This window comes from Ornithorhynchus anatinus, chromosome 19 (genome assembly GCF_004115215.2).
Source record: "Ornithorhynchus anatinus isolate Pmale09 chromosome 19, mOrnAna1.pri.v4, whole genome shotgun sequence".
Lineage (NCBI taxonomy): Eukaryota > Metazoa > Chordata > Mammalia > Monotremata > Ornithorhynchidae > Ornithorhynchus > Ornithorhynchus anatinus.
In genome coordinates this window covers 6,789,704-6,812,629 of record NC_041746.1, presented here as the reverse complement: position 1 = coordinate 6,812,629, position 22,926 = coordinate 6,789,704, and the positions used below count along the sequence as shown (strand labels likewise).

The 22,926-nt window shown below is 40.4% G+C and overlaps 1 protein-coding gene across 5 annotated transcripts in view; it reads left to right on the top strand.

Moving 5' to 3' along the window:
• Window positions 1-15,673, top strand: part of DISP1 (dispatched RND transporter family member 1) — a 118,362-nt gene extending 102,689 nt beyond the window's left edge. For all 5 annotated transcript variants that reach the window (XM_029046991.2, XM_029046989.2, XM_039914800.1 and 2 more), the window contains 5 exons: window positions 1,395-1,518; window positions 2,312-2,439; window positions 2,829-2,926; window positions 3,896-3,993; window positions 10,564-15,673. In XM_029046991.2, the coding sequence (XP_028902824.1) occupies window positions 1,395-1,518; window positions 2,312-2,439; window positions 2,829-2,926; window positions 3,896-3,993; window positions 10,564-14,214 (4,099 nt within the window). In that variant the 3' untranslated portion in view covers window positions 14,215-15,673. The remainder of the gene's footprint in view (window positions 1-1,394; window positions 1,519-2,311; window positions 2,440-2,828; window positions 2,927-3,895; window positions 3,994-10,563) is intronic.
• Window positions 15,674-22,926: the final 7,253 nt, after the last annotated feature.

The window sequence follows — 22,926 nt, the reverse complement described above, 5'->3', positions numbered from 1 at the left end:
TGGTCTCCTTCTTCAAGCCTCTGTCCCCTTCATTCTCTCCTACATTCAACTAAACATACAGTCTTTAAAATGGCATTTGGAGTATATCACTTCCCTCTTCCCCCACCTCTAATAGCTACCCATTCGACTTAAGCAAAATTTCCTAAACATTGGTATCCAGGTTCTCTACCAGCTATTTCCTCTCCAGAAGTTATACATGAGCAGAGGCGGCAGAATCCCCTGGGTGGGGTAAGGAAGTGCTGCTTCCCAGACTCCAGAGCCCAGATGTCAAGAGCACTTAGACACATGGTCACAGCCTTAGCCTCTGCCCACCTTCCTTCTCCTTCTCCTCTTCCTCCTCGAGTTTTACCCATTGCGTGGCTCAGTGTAAAGAGCCCGGGCTTTGGAGTCAGAGGTCATGGGTTCAAATCCCGGCTCTGCCACTTGTCAGCTGTGTGACTGTGGGCAAGTCACTTCACTTCTCTGTGCCTCAGTTCCCTCATCTGTAAAATGGGAATTAACTGTGAGCCTCATGTGGGACAACCTGATTACCCTGTATCTACCCCAGTGCTTAGAACAGTGCTCTGCACATAGTAAGCGCTTAACAAATACCAACATTGTTTACACCTTTCCCTCTGCATGGAACTCCCTCCCTCATCATATTCACCAAGCCATATTCCTCCCCACTTTCAAAACTCCTAAAAAGCTACCTCCTCCAAGAGACTTCCTAGAAAAATTGCCACCTATCTGACTGTAGCATCCTACCTTAGAATTCATGTATATACCTGATTCTTTAATCACTTCTGTGCTTACTCTTGTTTGTATCATTGGTGTCTGTGTCCTTTCTCTGTTAACTATTGTATAGTTAGCCTCCTGTGTCCATGGTCTTTCCCATTTTGTTGTAAGCTCATCTGTCTCCCTCACTTTAGACTGTAAGCCCATTTTGGCCAGGGAATGTGACTGTTTATTGCTGTATTGTACTTTCTCAAGTGCTTAGAACAGGGCTGGGCACCCAGTAAGTATTCAATAAAAACAACTGAATGGATGAATTACTCAATCAAGTACAAGGGAAAGTGTCTTTTTCTAGTGTATGTTTCCAAGCACCTACGACTGTGCTCTGCACACAGTGGATATTGGTTAAATGTTGATGATGATGAAAGAATACCGTAGAGATTGTTTGGGTTTAGCAGTAAGAAACAGGGATGATTTTGACGAGTGTCTAATATAGTGCTGTTGGTATTCAATAATACTAGCGGAATAGCTGCCCTTCATATGCAACTCCATATAGGTCCTTAGCAGTAGACATATGGTTATTGCCTTGCCAGAGCAATTAATTCTCCTCCATGGGAGGATTTAACAGTCAATTTCTTGCATGCGTTATGAAATTGTTGGTTCTCTTCCTTTTTCCCTTTTAGTTATGCAGCCTTGATAGCTGATTGGCCTGTGGTGGTACTAGGCATGTGCACTGTACTGATCGTGGTCTGTGCCCTCGTTGGAATATTAGTGCCAGATCTTCCTGATTTCTCTGATCCATTGCTGGTAAGGGAAATTTTTTATATAACATGATTTTTTCCCATAATAAATGAATAAATAGTTAACGGATTTGTCTCAAACTCATTGCAAGTTATTGAGTAATGAAGCTACTCTTCTCCAAAGATAAGGGAATACACCCCTTGTTTATAGATATTAAGATGCTGTGGGACTTGTTCGTGTATGTTTGAGTCAGTATTTGGACATAGAAACTGCTTCTCAGGTGTCTCTTGAATTCTATGATCATGTAGTCTCCTGTAGAATGAAAGTTTTGTGAATCTCACTGAGAATCTGAATATTACAGATTAACAAGTCCAATGAGTCTGGAGAGATTGTTCTTTGTTTCTTGTTTTTTTGCATGTAAACTATACCAACTCCAGAATGCATAACAGATGGTGGGGGTCCGTTTTAAAAGAACCGTTATGATTGATTGTGTTGGGAATAGAAAAGTGAAAGAGAAAAACATGTCTGAGCAAGGGTAGTGATAGTAAGTGTAAAATACCTCATGATGTAACTGATTAAATTGGACAATCTTCTTACTGGATAATGTGTGCTTGTATTCTAACTGTTTAGTCAGGAATTAGAAAAATAAGCCTTGATCTGTGTATTCTACCTGAGGCATATAATGAGCCCAAGAATCCCAGACTACCGGGTTCATGAAGCCTCTCATAATGTCAAATCATTTTAATACCGTTATAATAAATGCGTAGAATTCATTGAAATTCATTTTCTAAAATATTAGTAAAGCAATACTTAACTGAAATAAAATATGTTAATCTAGGTTTGTAATGTTTTGCCATAGGGTTTTGAACCCAGAGGAACAGCAATAGGTCAGAGGCTGGTCACATGGAATAACATGGTGAAAAATACCGGCTACAAAGCAACCTTAGCAAATTATCCTTTTAAATATGCGGATGAACAAGCCAAAAGGTAATACTTCTTGATTTTTGGATTAGTCATAATTAAACATAACCCTCTTTGAGGTTTGTTAAATTAAGTGAATTAATTTAAATATAATTAATTAATTATCATAATTAAATATAACCCTTTTAGTATTTGGAAAAGGATTAAACTATGAAATATGCAGACTGATGTATTTTGACATTAAAATGTCTATGAGCAGCATAGTGGGTTAAAGATTTTGTTTCCCTAAGAATTTTCAGAGCAGAGTGCATTAATCTAGTTTGCTATAAATGATTCTTCTAATTTACTATTTAGAGTCATATTATATGGGCTTTAAATTTTGAAGACCCTTGGCATTTCTCAGCCTTTCAAAGGCTATGGTTTGCTTGAAAATAAAGTTGTTTCTTTCATTTTAGCCATCGAGATGACAGATGGTCAGATGATCACTATGAGAGAGAGAAAAGACAAGCTGATTGGAACTTCCACAAAGACAGCTTTTTCTGTGACATTCCAAGTGAGTAGCATTATGTGAGGAAAAACAAATCTCTAGGTAGACTTGTGGCTTTTAGGTTTAACTCAGGATGGTAGTTATCTATCATAGACTGATAAGTATTTGTGTTAGTCTCCCACTACCTCTCTATTTCTGTCCTACTTGGAGAGGTTTTGGTTTAATTAACACTTCCCATTCCCACCCATTCACTATACTACTCAACATTAGAGAAGCAGCTTGGCCTAGTGGATAGAGCATGGGCATGGGAGCCAAAAGAACCTGGGTCTGTGGTGTGACCTTGGGCAAATCACTTAACTTCTCTGTGCCTCAGTTACCTCATCTGGAAAATGTGGATTAAGACTGTGAGCCCCATGTGGGTCATGGACTATGTCCAATCTGATGGCTTTGTTTTTACCTCAGTGCTTAGAACAGTGCCTGGCATCTTGTAAGTGCTTAAGAAATACCTTTAAAAAAAAACAAACAAAAAAACCCTTGCATTCACGCACACATCATTATTTTTCTTTTACCATGTCAACGAGCCAAAAAGCAACAAGAATGGAATGATATTTGATTAATGTCTACCCATTATTTTTGTTCACTGAAGACCTAATGAAAATATCTAAGGTCAGTTTTATATAGGTTTTCTACAAAGAACAATTTAAATACAGTGTAATGGTTTCTGAACTGAGTTTAACATATAAAGACTGAGTTTAACATATAAAGACTAACAAATTTAATGACTAAAAGGACAAATCCTTCCATTCTTGTATATACATTTTTTAATTTTGAGGAGTTTAAAATGAGTAATTCCTATTAATCCAATTAAGATCATTTAGAAGTGGGACTTTTGAGAGGATTAACTGAGACAAAGTCTCTGAGGAGTTCATTAAAGAGGCAATTGAAATTAAATTGAGTTTTTAAATATTATGTTCCCCAGGCATGAGCTTTACTGAATAGCTGTTCACTTAAATCCTTTTTTTTCTATATCCACAGGTAACCGCTACTCAAGAGTGGTGTTTACCTCAGCAGGAGGAGAAGGCCTATGGAACTTGCATGCGATTAAATCAATGTGCAATATAGATAATATGAAGGTAGGTAAAGTGAAACTTAAATCTATCAAACAGAGATGAGTCTCTGCATTTGAAATTTCTTATATGGATTCAGAGATGAAAGTACTTGAGCTTCTTACCATGTGCAGTATAAACACTCCCCAGGCAGGCACAGCTCAATAACAGCTTTGCATTCTTTCAGGTCAGGATCAAAGTGTCTCTTTACTCTCCCTACACCTTCAAAACTCATCATCTCTTTAGAAAAAACAAAACAAACAAAATAATCCTGGCCTTTGTTTTTCTATTCCATTGTTACTCTTTCTTGAGGGTTCCAATTTTATTTCACAGAGTATTTCCTTTCAGGATAATAGTCTGAGAACTTTTTTTTCTTTTCTCTTTTGTTTCCTTTCATTTTTCTCTGCCAAAAGGAAGAAATAATCCTGGTTCATTATTTCTTGCATTTTTCCCCTAAGGAAATTTGTCAGCATCTAAATTATGTTGTTAAGCGCATGGTTCTCTTGCAATCAATGGATCGTTTAGACCTGTGAGGTAGAAGGAATATTTAGAGGAAAAGTTGGGGCAGGGGAATTGAAAAGGTATAAACCCAATGTCTAAGTGAAAGACCAAAGTAATCCAATCTAGACTACACTATATTGAGATTTAAATTTTTTGCTACCTCAAAGCACAGAAACATTCAAGAAAACACTGCTTCTGATGACTTAACTCTGACTCTGTTTTCTAAAATGCTAACGTGACAACAGCAACAAAAAACATAAAGCCATTTTGGAACTAAAATATCTTTAGATTTTCAAAGTAATTTTACAGACTTGTTTCTACTCATGTAAAATGACCAAACAAGGGCCATGCAAAAAAAAATTCATTATATTTGTGTCAGAACTCCTCAAACTATGACTGATCCATAATTGAAAGCACATTAACATGTACCCTGATAAGATTCAGCATAGTAGCCCTGAGAAGTCAATGCACAGCAAAGTAGATCGTTTGTACTTTAGGGAGAGAAAAATCTTTCTTTTTGTAGGAATCCCTGTTTTTCTGTGACTTTTCTCATTCTCTACCCAGATCCAAATAGAACAAAGCTATGAACCAATTTAATAAATACACCTCCATCTCTCCAGTGATACTTATTGCTCTGTTCACTCCTATGTTCCAGCTCCCACTTTATCTGAGCTTCTATAGGGCAGAAAGGCATGTCTACAGTTGCTTTGTTAAGAAATGGCATAAGTGTGCAGTGGTAGTAAAAAAAAAAAGCCTGTCAATAGGAAGCATATTGGAAACAAAACGAAGAGTATAGCCTTGCCATTATGTGGAACTGTGGAATCCTCCTACACTGAATTCAGGTAGACAAGATACAGTGGACCAGAATAAACTACCAGGAAAGGCAAGGAGATGGAACAAATTTCCTTTGAGAATAGACAGAAAGAATTAGGAGTGAGGCTGAGAAGGGACATGAGGGAACCAACAAGATGTTGAAATATAAGGACAAGATAAACTCATAACAGTTGTTCACCAAATTCCATAACCCCAGTCATCTAATGGAGTTGGAGTGTCTTAAGTTCAAAACAAACAAGAGAAAAAGCTTTTTCATAGGTGTTCATTCAATCAGTGGCATTTATTGAGGGCTTACTGTGTTTAGAACACTGTGCTAAGCACTTGGGAGAGTACAATGCAGTGGGATCCCTACCCCCAAGTTTACATTGATAAATCTGTGGAATATGTTACCACAGAAAGTTGTGCAGTGAAAATATATCAACAGACTGAAGGTGAGGATAAATTCAGGGAAGAAAAGCATTTAACAGGTTATAAGAAGGTAAAGTTAGGGATGTAAAAAGTGGGTAAAAGGTTGAGAAGTTATTAGCAGAAAATTAGGGATATTACATATGGTACATCCACATCCAAGGAGATGTATGTCTCACTGAATGCAATTATCATGGTGTTCTTCCCAAAATCGTTTATTACCCTTGGGTTCCCATGACAGTTCCACTCCTGAGATTTCTGGTTTTATCGAGTCTTTAGTCTCAACAATCCCTTTAAAACTCATGAATCAATTCAAAACTTTGAAATTTACCAGCCAGGTAAGATTTCAAAGACGCCTATTAAATCATACAGCTTTTTGAAGGCATAGGGTAGCTTCCTGCTTTTCCCCTCGGAAGGAGGCTTACACTCTTGGATGGTAGCTCTGACTGGAATCCTGTTGCTAGGTGTGACTAAGTGCTAATTAATGAAAGAAAACAAAAAGATGAGAAGATGATCATATATAATAAACTATTTTTGCCAATAATAGTAACACCTGGTTTTTCTACACCTTATGTGCCTCTTGACCCTGTCATCTAATCTGCCTTCAATTCTGTGCTGAACGGAACAGTAAGATTATATATAGCAAATTTAGTGGAAAACTATCCTGAAGAAAAAGCTGGAGGAAACCATTCAAATTTCCTTAGATTTCAGATGGTGATAATACCTTATCATCTTGTGCCAGTCTCCAAGGAGCTCAAAGCACTTTGTGGGATTTTTCCTTATTTATTTGGCTTTATTTTCAAGGTGTTTTGAGCAGTCAGAATCCCCAAAGTATTTGGCAGGATTTATTTTCTCAAACTCTAGTTATTGCACGTAAGTACTTAATTGTATCAAGTCTCAAGATGGATGGGATGTTCACAAAATTACACACAGCAGAAAGGCATAATTGCTAGTTTGTTGACTTTGGGGAATGTTATAGTAATCAGTGTAATATTTTGATGAGAACAGATGTTTGTGCTGTCACCGTCTGCATTTGTGATGCATTTAATCCAAACTACAGTCAGTCCTCTTTTCAATTACAAGCCAGTGGTTCTGATGAATCAAGCCGGCCTTGATCCCCAAAATAAAAAGTTGCTGAATTTCTGGGGCCGTCATCTCTCCTTTCCAGAAATGCATGTTTTTAAAGGAACTGCATTTGGCTCCCTGATCCTCTAGGTTACCTACCTTTTGAGGGCATTTCTGCTGTGACCTGAGGACAACCTTTAGGAAGATGGTAATCACGAGGAAAGTGGGGAAGCTTTCCCTGCTGTTACTGTCATTCTTGTCACTCTGACCTCTTGGCCCTGATGAGGACAGACACTCTGCTACCACAAGCCAAAGCAGATTTTAGTATGTGCTGCTACCCAAAGTTCAGGGGATTTGATGGTGCTCAAATTACTAGAATTGCCTGTCAGTCGTTCATATTTATCAATCAGTCTATTTATAGCACGCTTACTATGTGCAGAGCACTGTACTAACTGCTTGGGAGAGTACAATATAAAAATAAACACATTCCCTGTCCATTTATTCAGTCCTTACAGTGTGCAAAACACTGTACGGAGCACCTGGGTGAATACGACATTGACAGAGTTGGTAGACATGTTCCCTGCCCTTGATGAGTTTACAGTCTAAAGGGGCAGCTGTCCACTCTAAAGTAAGCAGGGCCATTCTGCTGATGGAACTTCTTTTCCAGGCTCTGAAAACACTGGGCAGAAGTGCAGAGCAAGATTGAAGGGCAGGTATTGTTTGGAAGAGAAGAGGCAGAACACCCTATTTATCTTAGTGAGGTTAGAGAGAAGAGGACAGAAAGCTAGTACAACCCTACAGCTGGGCTGCTCAGCATCAAAAATAACATCAGCCACAGGGGCAGAGGAATTAGTTCCCAAGACCTTTCCTCTGTTAAAGAGCATTCTCGTTTAGTAGTATGCATTATATTTGCTTTCTAAAGTTGCACGCTGGGTGGAAGTTAAGCAGGCTGTATAATATAGAGACGTAGATTCAGATCTGCTATAACACGTCTTCACTATGCATTTTGGCTGGAATGTTGCTTGGAATGATAGTAATAATAATAATTGTGGTATTTGTTAAGTGCTTACTATATGCCAAGCACTGTACTAAGATCTAAGGTAGCTACTAGGTAATCGGGTCCCACATGGGGCTCATAGTCTAAGTAGGAGGGAGAAACAGGTATTGAATCCCCATTTTTGCAGATGAGGTAACTGAGGCACAAAGAAGTTGTGACTTGCCTGAGGTCACACAGCAAGTGTGCGGCGGAGCCAGGATTAGAACGTAAATCCTCTGACACCCAGGCTCTTTCCACCAGGCCATGCTGTTTCTCAGGAATCAATCAATCAATTATATTTATTGAGAGCTTACTGGGAAATGTTGATCTGACAACATGATTCTAGATACAGTGCCAGTTTTATTTAGCACAAGTATTTTCAAGAATGCAGCCCCTGCATTTCAGGGCAAATGGGTGTAATATTTTGTTTGTCTTCCTCTTCTTTTACCAGTGTGAGACATCTTAAAATATTTCTTTGTCACCTAGTATTAAGTTGCTAAACTGAAAATGTGGTTAGTCAAGGTGTTAAATTTCTTTTTTGTCTGTTAGTCCCATTCCTCTTCAAATTTTACTATTTCATATGTGCCTTTGGTAGTGGTTAAAGAAACAAGATATTTCAATCCTTGTCTTTCATTTTGTGCCTTTTTCTTCCCTTCCTTTATACCTCCTAATTTTAAGTCAATTCCACTACTAACTAGAGAGGCTTTCTTGGCCATGCTATGCCATGTGCTTAGGATGGAGTTCTGCGCACAGGGTTTAATAAATACTATAACTACTGCAACAGGTCTGGTGGTTAAAATACTCAAATTCTTAGAATTAGAGATCTCTTTATTCTCAATATGAATATAGGGTAAGAAGTTATTCTTACCCTAAAAGATTTACCTTCCAGAAGACTTTTCCCAAGATATTACTAATACATGTTTACATCATACATGAGTCTCACTGCAAGTACAAATTGATTACTCCAAAAAACCAAAGGGCTTTTTGCACATAAATGCTTGTTTGTTATAGCTGTCTGGTGGATCCATATCTTTCCATGTTTGAGGGTGACCTATCATTTAACTCCCCATAAATTTGCATAGACCCCCAAAGTCAAAGGATAACCATTAATAACTAAGGTCACTTCTCAGGCATGTGTTGGTTTCCCATGGACTTTTCATATTTCATTTCTGGTCTGTGCATATAATGGCAACCCTGTTTACCTCCCTTTCCCCCTTTTCCAAGCTACTAATTTTGAGAGGTTATTCAAAGACCGAATAGTCTGTCCTCTTTTTAACTCGTACCTGACAATCGTTATTATCATCTTTGGCATTATCACTTCATCTACTACTTCTGTGTTCCCCACAGCTTACAGGGTAGGTTGCAAAACAAGATAAGAGTTAGCCCCCTTCCCATCTTAAAACTGGATTTCTGGTGATCACTTCACAGTGCGCCCCTCCCCATTCACCAGACTGTCCCCAAAGGATGTGCACATTATTCCTTTGTAGAATAGATCTGGATTGCCGCCATGAAAAATAGAGATATGCTATTCTAGGGCTTCCTTTTATTTATTAAGTTGTTCAGTTTTTCCTGAGTTGCCATATGTGACTGTTTTTATCTGGAAACAATCAAATCTGAATTATCCTGTTTTTATGGAATGCCAGGCCATCACAGTTTTGAAATTTGCTTGTAAAATGTCTTTACAAATGCCAAAACCTTCATCAGAATGTTAACTCTTTTTTGATCGTAATAATAATAATAATTGTGGTATTTGTTTAGCGCTTACTATGTGCCAGGCACTTGTACTAAGCGCTGGGGTGGATACAAGCAAATCAAGTTAGACACTGTCCCACGTGGGGCTCACAATCTCAATCTCCCTTTTACACATGAGGTAACTGAGGCACAGAAAAGTGAAGTGACATGTCCAGGGACACATAGCAAAGTGGTGGAGCTGGGATTAGAACCCATGACCTTCTGACTCTTAGGCCCATGCTCTATCCACAAGGCCATACTGCTTCTCCATGTTCCGCTCACCTAGAGAGCAATTGCTAACCAGGCATTTAGAATAGATCTAGGGATAGTAATTGTGTTGGATGAGAGTAACATCAATGAGGATTGATTATGTATGGCAACATCTCACTTTAAAACCACGAAATGGAGAACTGGCATGTATAAAACAAAGAAGTGCTGGAATCAGAAGGCTTAAAAGCAAACCTTCAGAAGCCCACTGTTTCTACATTGAGAAAGATGTTGAATAATCTCCCATAAATTATCCCCTTTTACTCTGCAGAACCCTCTTTTGAAGAGTCAGTTGGATTTTTACACTGCCCAGAGACATGAGTATACAAACTCGGATATTTAGGGCATCTCTACCAAAAAGGAGAAATCTTTAGGGAAGAGAAGGGTGGAGAAGGACCTCCTACTCCCACGCCAGAGAAGAGTGGTGTCACCCCTTTAAACTGTTCATTGTACTTGTACTTAAGATCCCCAAGCCTTTTGTGGCAATCCGAGAGATCCTGAGTCATCTCCCCCCAGGCCCCATTGCTCAGCCGCACTGGTTGTTTCTAGTCTTTTCCCTTCACACCAAGGCTTGCTGTAAAAACCCTCTCCTACGCTGGATCTGCGACACTGCCCCATGTAAGCCCGTGACCAGCAGTTACAGAAGAGCATGACCCCGACTTCTCCAGTCTCGTCTTCCTCATATTAGCCCTCCCTCGAGAGAACCATTTGACAAACAGGAGGTTTCTCAATCTTTCTGTATGTTCCTGTCTCTCCAGATCAGATCCCATGCCCAATTTGGCGATCTCTGCCAGAGGACCACTGCTGCTTCGTGTTGTCCCAGCTGGACCCTGGGCAACTACATTGCCATTCTAAACAATAGATCATCCTGTCAAAAAATCGTAGAAAGAGACGTTTCCCATACCCTGAAGCTGCTTCGTACGTGTGCCAAATACTACTACAATGGAACCCTGGGACCGGATTGTTGGGATATGGTAGCCAGAAGGAAGGACCAGCTTAAGTGTACAAACGTGCCTCGTAAATGTACAAAATACAATGCGGTTTACCAGATCCTCCACTACCTAGTCGACAAAGACTTTCTGAGCCCAAAGACAACCGACTTGGCTATGCCAGCTTTAAAATACAGCATGCTCTTTTCTCCTACGGAAAAAGGCGAAAGCATGATGAACATTTATTTGGACAATTTTGAGAACTGGAACTCGTCAGATGGTATAACCACCATAACAGGAATTGAGTTTGGAATCAAGCACAGTTTGTTTCAAGATTACCTTTTAATGGATACCGTGTATCCTGCCATAGCTATTGTGATTGTCCTCTTAGTCATATGTGTCTATACCAGGTCCATGTTTATCACCCTGATGACCATGTTTGCAATAATTAGTTCATTGATTGTTTCATATTTTCTCTATCGAGTCGTCTTTAACTTTGAATTTTTTCCTTTTATGAACCTGACTGCACTAATCATTTTGGTTGGGATTGGAGCAGATGATGCTTTTGTCTTGTGCGATGTTTGGAATTACACAAAATTTGATAAGCCTCATGCTGAAACATCTGAAACAGTGAGCATCACCTTGCAACATGCAGCTCTCTCCATGTTTGTAACCAGTTTTACCACTGCAGCTGCCTTTTATGCCAATTATGTTAGCAATATCACAGCCATCAGGTGCTTTGGCGTTTATGCGGGAACTGCCATATTGGTGAATTATGTGTTAATGGTAACCTGGCTCCCTGCGGTGGTTGTACTTCACGAGCGGTATCTCCTCAATATATTCAATTGCTTCAGAAAGCCCCAGCGGCGACTATATAGCCACAAAAGTTGCTGGACAGTGCTGTGCCAAAAGTGCCACAAAGTTGTTTTCACCATTTCCGAGGCATCTCGAATTTTCTTTGAGAAAGTGTTGCCGTGTATCGTCATTAAGTTCCGCTACGTTTGGCTGTTCTGGTTCCTTGCCTTAACCGTAGGCGGGGCATACATCGTCTGTATTAATCCAAAGATGAAACTCCCATCGTTAGAGCTCTCTGAGTTCCAGGTGTTCAGGTCTTCTCACCCCTTCGAACGCTACGATGCAGAGTACAAAAAGCTTTTCATGTTCGAACGCGTCCACCACGGTGAGGAACTCCATATGCCCATCACGATAATCTGGGGCGTATCCCCCGAAGACAATGGGAATCCGCTAAACCCTAAGAGTAAAGGGAAGCTGAGACTAGATAGCAGTTTCAACATTGCCAGCCCCGCTTCCCAGGTCTGGATCTTGCGCTTTTGCCAGAAGTTAAGAAATCAGACTTTCTTTCACCAAACAGATGAACAAGACTTTACAAGTTGCTTCATTGAGACCTTCAAGCAGTGGATGGAAAACCAGGATTGTGACGAGCCAGCTCTTTACCCATGCTGCAGCCACTGGAGCTTTCCCTATAAGCAAGAAATTTTTGAGCTGTGCATCAAGAGGGCAATCATGGAGCTTGAAAGGAGCACTGGCTACCATTTGGACAGCAAAACCCCAGGCCCGAGGTTTGACATTAATGACACCATCAGGGCTGTAGTGTTGGAGTTCCAGAGCACCTACCTCTTCACCTTGGCGTATGAAAAGATGCATCAGTTCTACAAAGAGGTGGACTCGTGGATTTCAGACGAGCTCAACTCAGCACCAGAAGGCCTGGCGAATGGCTGGTTTGTCAGCAACTTAGAGTTCTATGACCTTCAGGATAGTCTGTCAGATGGCACCCTCATTGCCATGGGCCTTTCCGTTGCGGTTGCATTCAGCGTCATGCTCCTTACGACTTGGAACGTAATAATCAGCCTTTATGCAATCGTGTCAATAGCCGGAACTATATTCGTCACGGTCGGTTCCCTGGTTCTCCTTGGGTGGGAGCTGAATGTGTTAGAGTCTGTCACAATTTCGGTAGCCGTGGGCTTGTCCGTGGACTTTGCGGTCCACTATGGGGTTGCTTATCGGTTGGCTCCTGACCCTGATCGAGAAGGGAAGGTGATCTTCTCTCTAAGCCGCATGGGCTCTGCGATTGCCATGGCTGCGCTGACCACTTTCGTGGCTGGTGCGATGATGATGCCCTCCACCGTTTTAGCTTACACCCAGCTTGGCACTTTTATGATGCTAATAATGGGCATCAGTTGGGCTTTTGCCACCTTCTTCTTCCAGTGCATGTGCCGGTGCCTCGGGCCCCACGGCACCTGTGGCCAGATTCCGTGGCCCAAAAAGCTACAGTGTAACACCTTCTCCCACGCTCTGTCTACGAGTCAAGAGGACAAGGGCCAGAGCAAAGCACGTACTCTGAACAAATACCAGTTGGACTCTCGAGGTCAGAAACCTGACCTAGAGCATGAGTTTTTTGAGCTGGAGCCTCTGGCATCACATAACTGTAGTACTTCGGAGAAGGCGGTATATGAAGAAACCCACATTTGCCCTGAATTTTTCAATGGCCAGCTGAAGAACATGGGCACCCCTATACTTGCCACCTATAACAGTGAGCTCAACAAAAGCATCAGAAGTGAAACTGGCTCTGCCTTGGGGCAGCCCTCTACTGAACAGCACTCTGTATGCCAGCTCTTCCCCATGAACAGGAGAAGTAGCTGCCCAAGTGCCTACAAGCAGGTGGGTGTGAGGTGCCCTCCTCACTCATGTCAACAGTTAGCCAACTGCCTGTGCTACCAGTGCATTCCTGGGACTGGAAACTTCATGCAAATCCAAAATAACGTGGCCCCCCCAAGTGCTGCACCACAGGCCACTGGAGGCTTCGTGCATCCCGTTGAGCATGTCTGTCACTGCCACTGTCTTCAAGGACGAATAAGAAGACCAGTAATGCAGAACTCTCTGCCTAGAAATTTTTTTCTCCACTCAATCCAACACATCCCCTCGCATGAAAGAATTAACAAGACAAATGCACATAGCATCCAGAGCCCAGAGGAAAACTCGAAGACTCCTCCAAAGACGACAGACTCCCTGCCGGTTATCTGCAGAAGCACTGGGTCTTTAATAAATCCGTGCTGTGATCCTCAGAGTAGTACATTACCAAACCAAAGGGAACTCCTCTGTAAAAATGGAGACACTTGTGATGTTGGAAGTACGGAAGTAAATGGGAATGAAAACACGGGCACTTATTTAGTGAAACAGGTGGACAAGCCTGAAAGCGTGGCGGATCAGAGTCTACCACAGACTGATGTTATGGTAAATTCAGAACAAGGAAACCAAAATGACCAAAAGCTCATATTGAACAGTTCTATGACAGCGATTGGTTACATGTCTTGCCCTAAAAATTCACTGTGTTGTAACAGAATTGTAAAAATAAAGTGCAGTTCTGTTGACTGTCAGATGCCAAACATTGAAGCCAATGTGCCTGCTGTATTAACCCATTCAGAACTTTCCAATGAAAGCTTGTTAATAAAAACACTATAAGTATTAAGTTTAGAAATGGCTGTCTCCTTTAATATAGAAATTAACATTCAAAGGTTGGAAGATATGTCTGAAACCAAACACTAATTTTTCACATTGCCGACATTTAGAATTGGAATATTGTATGTAGATGTGTGTGCACCTCGGCACACGTGTTTCCTTCAGTTTTGAAGATGAAACTCTTGATTGTATCCATGTGCGCAGGTGGGATTGAAAAGATCAATAATGTCACATGCTGCACACATATAGAGCTCCCTTGGCTTTGTTTTTTCAGTTTCTGGAGCCTATTTGAATTTTACTTTTTGGTGCCCAGTCTTTCTGGAAACTTAAAATACCCACCTTGTTGTTGCATGCCTAGTTGGTCTGTCGGTAACTGCTATTTCCCAACTATCCCTAGGTATGCTGCTTTGCTTACTGTTGTGCTTTGTCGCATCTTTAACTGTTTCTTTGGCCCTCTTTTCTTGTGGTTCCTCCTTTAACTCACTTTAAAGCCGCTGTTTGGGGATCCTGATCTTTTCCCATAAAGGAGTGATAGGCTGGTAGACTAGCTGTTTTGGAAGACCACTTTGTCGATGATCCTTTCTTGACATTTGATTATTATTGTGGAATTTATTACGGAATTATTCTCTGCTAAATTCTGGGTCAGATAAATCAGACACAATCCTTGGCCCTCACCAGGCTCACAATTGTAAGAGGTAAACTGTCTTGTCCCCATTTTACAGATTAGTTGTTCTAAGTATATCTAGCAAGGGGAGAGGCAGATGTTGCCACTTAAGCCGTTAAGCAGATTGCCTCCTTTTAGGAATGGCTAAAATGGAAGAGTTTACAAAGCAGTCAGGATATTGGTATGACATCAGAGGGTTGTAAGCCACCAGCTCTGGTACTAGAAGAAGGGAGATTTCTACTAGGAAACTTTCTTTTTGTGGTAGAGTAGTTGGGCAAGAGCAAAGACCCTTCCCGAGAAGGGAGACACAGCAGTTTGTGAAGCGAAAGCTGGACCATAAGGCTAACACTGTAAAAAGAGAGGCCTGGGGAGGAAAACGGAGGCAGGCAGGCTGAGTAGCAGGACATTCAGTGCTTCCCCTGCCATTTGGTAGGAGAGTGAATGAACGAGGCCTGTGACCTTCCTAAAATTCTTAATCTAAGTTATTTTCCTGTGAATTATTCAAACGGGGACAAGGTGGATGGAGAGGAGAAGGAGATGGGGGTCATGGTGCTGTTCTCCAGGATCTCGTTGAACAGAACTTGTTTAAGTGGGTTATCTTTGATGTTTAATTGTCAATTATTTATTGGTCTGTCTTTCCCCTCCCCCTAATCCCCACTAGATTGTGAGCTGTTTGTGGACAAGTTCAATCTTCAGTTAAAATTTTCTTTGTATATCCTCATGTGCTTAATTCAGCTTTATGCGCATTGTAGGTGTTTAATAAATATTGATGAAAGTGATGATGCTCCAAAAACCGGATATGACGTGTAGTGGTCTTAAGTTAAATTGGCATATAGATGATTGGGCACCATGATTGCCCTGAAAACCTTCAGCATGGTCTGAAGCTTGGCACCACATTGGTCCCAAACTCTGCTGGTCAGTCACCCAAAGGATATTCTGACCTTCTAGATGCAGTTTTCTGCTTTTTTGGTTTTCTATCTATGCCTCATTGGACAGTATGATGCCGGAGCAAATGCAATTAGAAATGCCTAGGGCTTTTCAGGTGTAAACTGGTATTTTCAGGTGTAAACTGAAGCTTCTGTCTTCAGGTAATCACTAAACCATCCTGTTCTATTGAGTCCGAGAAGCAGTTCATAATTTTTAGCTGTGCATGTGCATCCAGAGTCCAGTCACCAGGCTAGAGAAACTTTTAAATGATTCTTCCAAGGACTCTCAATGATATTTACTGTCTCTTGAGTTGAAAGTTGCCTGTAGGGACCAAAACATAATCTTACACAAGTTCCAGGTCTCTTTTTCTGCTTTCAAACATGGCTGGCCAGAATAGGCTGAGTAATATTGAACTAATTCACAACTTTGTTTAATGATGGGCAAAGTGTGAGTTAAGGCACTTTCAACTTTTGACATAATCATCAGACAGTTGTCTTACAATCTTGGCTAACTTCTCAGAGCGATCAAACTTGGGCAAAAGGTGTTAGAGCTCAGTTTTGCTAATAGTGTCAAGTATTGTTATAAATGTGGATGCCAGCTTCCTAAGTATTATGGGCACTCTTTTCTCTCCAGCTATAGAGAAGGCAAAGACTGACATTTTCACATCTTGCAGATTTTGTGGCTGGACTCTCCGCCTCCCTCAACTCAGGTGTCTCTGACCCAAAATCACATGTCACTCCTAAATTCTTCTCCGCTTACTCTCTCCCTGAAAGTGTACCCCTCTTTTGCCTCCTTCACCCAAATTCAAAATACAAATAAGCAAATAAGCATCTAGGGAACAATCAATTGATGGTATTTGAGCGCTTACTGTGTGCACAGCACTGTATTAAGCTCATGGGAGAGTACAGTACAAGAGGGTTGGTAGACAAATTCCCTGCCCACAATGAGTTTACAGTCTAGGTGGGGAGACAGACTAAGTATATATAAATAATGAATAGGTACATAAGCGCTGTGGGGCTGAAGGTGGGGTGAATATCGAGTTCTTAAAGGTTACTGATCCAATTGGATAGATGATGCAGAAGGAAGAGGGAGTTGGAGAAAAGCTTAATTGGAGAAGGCCTCTTGGAAGAGATGTGACCTTAATAAACCTTTGAAGGTGGGAATAGTTCTGTTCTGGCATTTATGGATTGGGGGAGGAGTCACTGATGAGATAGACAAAATCAAGGCACAGTGAGCAAACTGACATTAGAGGATTGAAGTGTGTGGGCTGGGCTGTAGTAGGAGATCAGTGACTATGGTAGGCAAGCTGTTGTTATTCACCATACTTCTCCTGTATCTAATGTGCCACAAAAGTCAAGTTCATTATGTGACAGTTCTGAGATTACACTGTTAACAGTACTGTTTAGAAGTGGGCTGGAAGGGGCATGAGAAGGATTTTAACACAAATGGGGAGTAGCAAAATGCCAAGTTACCTTCTGCATTCAGCTGTCTCACTGTCTTTTTTCAAGATGGTGATAGCCTTGGAATCTCGTGGTCTTGCTTCAGGGTTCCACATGTTAAAAAGAGCTACTACAGGTGCCTTAGCAATACATCTTCTCACTGCTTGTAGATCTCAGCATGCATGTTATTAGATATGAGAGTTTTATTGTTCTTTATTGCCCTCGCTGTAGTGAGAGTTCCTTGAAGGTTAGAGAAGGGCCATGCCCTCAAAGGGAATTGTGGAGCTTTCAATTCTCCATGATGATAAGTATCAAGAGGATCACTGATGTGTGGCTGCTGTTTTTTTTTAAGATATCCCCTCTTTTTTGTGATGGCGAAGCCATCTGCACTTTTCATTGAGACTGGAGCTGAGTGCAAGTGTACAGAGAGATTCTTCAAAGATGCCCAGAAATCCTTGATTTGGTGGCTGCCTGCAAAGCTTTAGATATTTTTTTTCCCTTTTTGACATTCTCTTTTCTTGTCATCATGTTCCTTAAACTGATTTTTATTTTATGACTTAGGCTCTTGCAGGTAAGCCTCTTGTCAGAATCATGAGGAGTTCAGGACATTGCTTGCTTTCTTCCATCTCTTTGATCTCAGAATCATTCTTGTCAAACCAGTTCTTGGTGAAGTCTGTTGAACTAATTCAGTTTGGATCCTCACTTTTAAGGGCTGCCTAGTAAGACAGTATCGCACAGCCATTCCCATTTACTGTTTGCTTTGGTAGAAGCAGTTGGGATTTTTCCTTGCAGTAGAGCTGCTGTTAATGTCACAAAGTTTCTGGCAGGTACACCAAACAGTAAGCAATGGAGACAGGCTGTAGTATAAAGCAGTACTTAACATAAAATGAAAATAGGCTATTTTAAGAAATAAGATTGGTTGGACTGGATAGGAGTGTAATGAACTTTGTTTTTAAAACTGGGATTGATTTACTTTTAATAGCAATTTGGAAGGCCTTGACCAGTCTTAGTTGAGGAGATTCCCCAACTATTTTGCATTCCAACAAACTCCCTCACCCCTAAAGACACACCTGTTAAAGAGAGGCTCTCCTCTGGAGTCAAGGACTTCCAGATAGTTAAGAGCATCCACTCTCCTAGTGAAATATTTTCCTGCTCTCCTCCCTTTTAAGTTATCTTCAACAATGTTTATATTTTGCCGGTAAATGATGCCCTCTCTCAGATGAAGGTTGAATGCCTCTTTGGAGGCATTTCGGAAAAGAATCCAACAGTGATTGCAGTGAACCTCAAGGGGAATGAGTGATTTTGGAATTTTCCCGTCTGTATACTGCATTTTGTTATTAAATTGAAATTATAGTATACTAGTACTGTTGTAAGCATTTCGTAGGTGCCAAGCAGTGGTGTAACTACAAGGTAATCTGATCAGACACATTCTAAGTAGCTCACAGTCTGAGTTAGGAAAAACAGATATCCCTATTTTAAAGATGAGGAAAATTGAGGCATGGAGACATTAAATGATTTGTCAAAGGACACAAGGCCAGTGGCAGGTCAAAGAGTAGAACTCAGGTCTCCTGACTCCCAGTCTGAGGTGCCATCCTAAGTGGTATGGTCATCTGTGTTCAATAAATACAATTGATTGATTAGGCCATGCTGCCAAGTGAAACAACCTAGACCTTTCTTCTTTGGTACCAGCTTATTTAACTAACCTAAGATCATAAATAAAGACATAATATTATCCAGTTATCTTAACTGAAATTACCTAAATATACTGGAATGAGCAACATGTTGATGCAGTCTACAACATGACTTATCTTTTGAAAGTTTGGATCTTATCTCTCCGAAGTGGGGTGATTTATCCTCTACAAAAGTCTCTTCATATCTTTGCAGCTATGGCAAAGTTTTTAAGTTTCTTCTTCCTCCTGGGAGTAGGTGAGCTAAATTATCAGGGTGTCCAGTCACGTGGAATGCTGCTTTATCATCCTGGAAGCACCTGGAAATGCTATCTTGCCTAAAGGAGATTTGGAGCCCTTAGACAGGAACTTATTTAGCATACGCTTATCTAAGGTTGGATCTGGCATCCCTAATTGAGCTGTTGGAGCATGTTTTGTAGGTGATTGTTCATATGACATATGCCATAGAACAGGATGTCATTTGATACTAAGCAGTTTGTAATCCCATTCAGCAGGGCAGATTTCGGTTCTTTTCTCTTATGCATTTAATGATTCTTCTCTCCAAACAGTCTTCGACTGGCATTGGAACAGTTCAGTTGATGATGGTTATTGAGCACTTATTGGGTGCAGAGCATTGTACCAGGTATTAGGAAGAGTCAGTAGAGTCAGTGGACATAATTGCCCTCAAGCACTGTGAAGTTTGATGTTGTTGCTTAAATCTTTTTTTTTTCTACTGGATCGTAAACTCAGGACATAAAAGAAATCACCCATTGGGCAAAAACTAAAGATAGAAATTGAAAATAGGGCACACTCCCGTTAGTATTCCTTTAGGCTACTAATTAACTTGTTACCCCAGTGCTTAGAATAGTGCTTGACAAATAGTAAGCACTTTAAATAATACCATAATGGTAATGGTGATCCTCACTTTTGCCAGGGGCATCATTTCCAAGACACATGTAAGTGTGGAGAACTGATGGAAATTTTTAAAGACCTTATCTTTGAAAGGCAGAGATTTGTTTAACTTAGGCAAAAAGTGTTCCAATCAAATTTCATCTATTGCATTAATCACCATTTAACTTTGACAATAAGAACAGAATTAGAGGAAGAGGAGCAAGGAAGCAAAGGGGAATTTAGCTCCCCTTAAACTGTTGGATCTCCAATATAGTTTGACACTGCTGTTCCTTCACTGTGCTTTCCTTATTTGCTCTCCTTATGTAGAGGGTTTAATGGGAAACAGTGAGGCTTAGGTGACTGACTTTGTTCGTTCAGTCAATCATATTTACTGAGCGTTTACTGTGTGCTGATTGCTGCTTGTCTATCTGGTCTGTTGGCTGCAGTGTTCTCCCCACAATCCACTACAACATTTGTTCTGCCCCCACCCCCCGCTGCTTTCACCTCACATACAACAGCTTTTCCCTCGGAATCCTACCCTCATCCCATTCACCTAAGATGTTCCCGTAGCAAAACTGTGTGGCAGTGAGCATGACCTCTTTGCTGATAAGCTACCATTTTCCAGGACCTCATGGTGGACAGTCTTGTCCTGCTTTACTAGATACTCTGTCCAGAGGATGAATGAAACCATCCATAGAAAGAAGGGCCCTTTCTAATTATCTTGTAACTTGAGAGGTATCTGACTACAGAAGAATTTCTGAAATACAATCTTAATTAAAGGGATAAAATACAGAATCTCTCTGGAATATCCCAACTCAAAGTTGTGTGTTAGTTGCCTTTCTTTTATCCTTGTCTAGTGTTACTGACTGCACAATATAATGTTGTATTTACATTAAATGGCTTTTTATTGGTGACTACACCCATATTACTAAACCCCTTGAGTTTTCTCTGGCCAAATGGCTTGTTTAACTTTTGCTTGGATGAATAAAAGGATTATTCCTAGAGCAGTGAACTTTGCCCAGAGAAGAATAGCCTCATTGTTTTGTGTAAACCATATATCTTTATAAATATATGTATGGTTCCTCTACATAATTGCTCAGGTGAGATACCGCATCTTTACAAGACAATAGAGCATTTGAAGCTGCTAAATAACTATTATACTCTAAAATATTCTGCCACACCTATCCTCTAACAGTATAGTTTAATACAATAGCTTTTTATAAAGTAGTATTTAAATAATAACTTGTATTAGAATAGGAAACACAGATTAAGAAGCTTTTTTCTCATTTGTGCTGCCCAGAGTCAAACCAGCTTCTGGAACTCATTTGCCATTAAAAATAAAAATTGTTGAGGCTCATTCTCTGTGGAAGGATTTTTTTTGGTTCTAAATGCAGTTAAACATCTAGGTGCATCTAGGCTGGTTGGAAAGAATAAAAAATTAAGCCTATTATGTATAGGGAAGCGGAATGGTATAGTGGATAGACCACGGGCCTTGGAGTCAGAAGGTCATGGGTTCTAATTCTGGTTCTGCCACTTGTCTGCTGTATGGCCTTGGGTAAGTCACTTAACTTCTCTGTGTCTCAGTTATCTCATTTGTAAAATTGGGATTAAGAATTTGAGCCCCATGTGGGACACAGACTGTGTTCAACCCGATTTGTGTGTATCCACCCCAGTGCTTAGTACGTTGCCTGGCACATTCATTCAATCGTATTTATTGAGCGCACACTGTGTGCAGAGCACTGTACTAAGCACCAGTAAGTGCCTAACAAGTACCCTTATTATTATTATTATAAACAACAGTCTAAAGTCAGCTTTGGATAGTTTAATAGCCCAAAAAATTTGATGAGGAGTTAGGGGAAGTTCTTTCTTTCTACCAGGCAAGGATTCCCTTTCTAGACTATAAGCTCCTTTTGGGCAGAGAACATATCTACCATCTCTGTTGTATTTTGCTTTCCTAAGTGCTCAGTAATTACCACTGATTGTTATTCTAATGAAGAACACTGTCAAACTTCTGCTAGCTCATCTTCCACTAGCACCAGGTAGTTGACATTTAAACATCTGTATTTCATATCTGAAAGCTCACTCTAGGCTGTCAGCTCATCTCTAGACTGTAAACTCGTTATGGGCAGGAAATGTGTCTGTTTATTGTTGTATTGTACTCTCCCAAGCACTTAGTACAGTGCACACAGTAAGTGCTCAATAAATGTGATTGAATGAATATTGGAGTATACCTGAGCATCAAGCTGAAGTAAACAAAAGCATTTTTGCAAAATTAATTTTATTCTGCATATAGGTCTTGTTTAAGGATCAATATATGTAGAATCTATATAACACTGGAGCTTTTAAATTTTCATCAGAAATGTTTTCTTTCTTAGTGAAACTTATTGGTGGAGGAAATAAACTGATACTACTCCACATTGAGAAGCCATTGCCCAAGTGACAATTCTACCTTGCCAAAGGCCCTGCTTTTCCTTTCTGGTTTTTGAAAGGTGGAGGAAAAGGCAAGATTGCCTTGGGTTAGCTTGCCCAGTTTCCCTGAGATCTGGACAGCCCATTGTCTGCAAGCAATTCTTCTTTCTTAATGATAGTTTCTAGGGACTCTGATGAAAATTTGAATCAAGTGTAGGTGACCTTTACTTTTTTTTTTTATCCACTACAGAAGCCATTGCCTTGGCAATGGATCCATCTGTTCCTCTGGGGAAAGGTAGGCTGCTTACATTTTAAATTTCACCAGTTCTCGAGAGTTAGTTGGTTAAAATTTAGGATGTCATTGGTCTGCTGTTATTTTCAGAGCAGTTGCATTTAATTAAAACTTGTGATTTGTCTTCTTGCAAGTAGTAGATTGACATTTGTGTTCTCACTCTGGGCAAGGCACAAAGAATCAGTCAAGACTGCTCATGTTGCCACTTTTCCAGTAGCCACTCTATAAAGTAAATATGTGTTTTCCTTTGAGAGTTAAACCAGCCTTCAAGTGAGGAAACATTTCTCCTGTTTTCACTTGGTGCCATTTTACAAATCAAATACCCAATTAGTACATCACAACGAACATTTTAATGGTCTAGCAATATCCTTATCCCCATGAACATGCCTAATGAATCGGATTTTCAACGTTTGTGTGTTTAAGCCC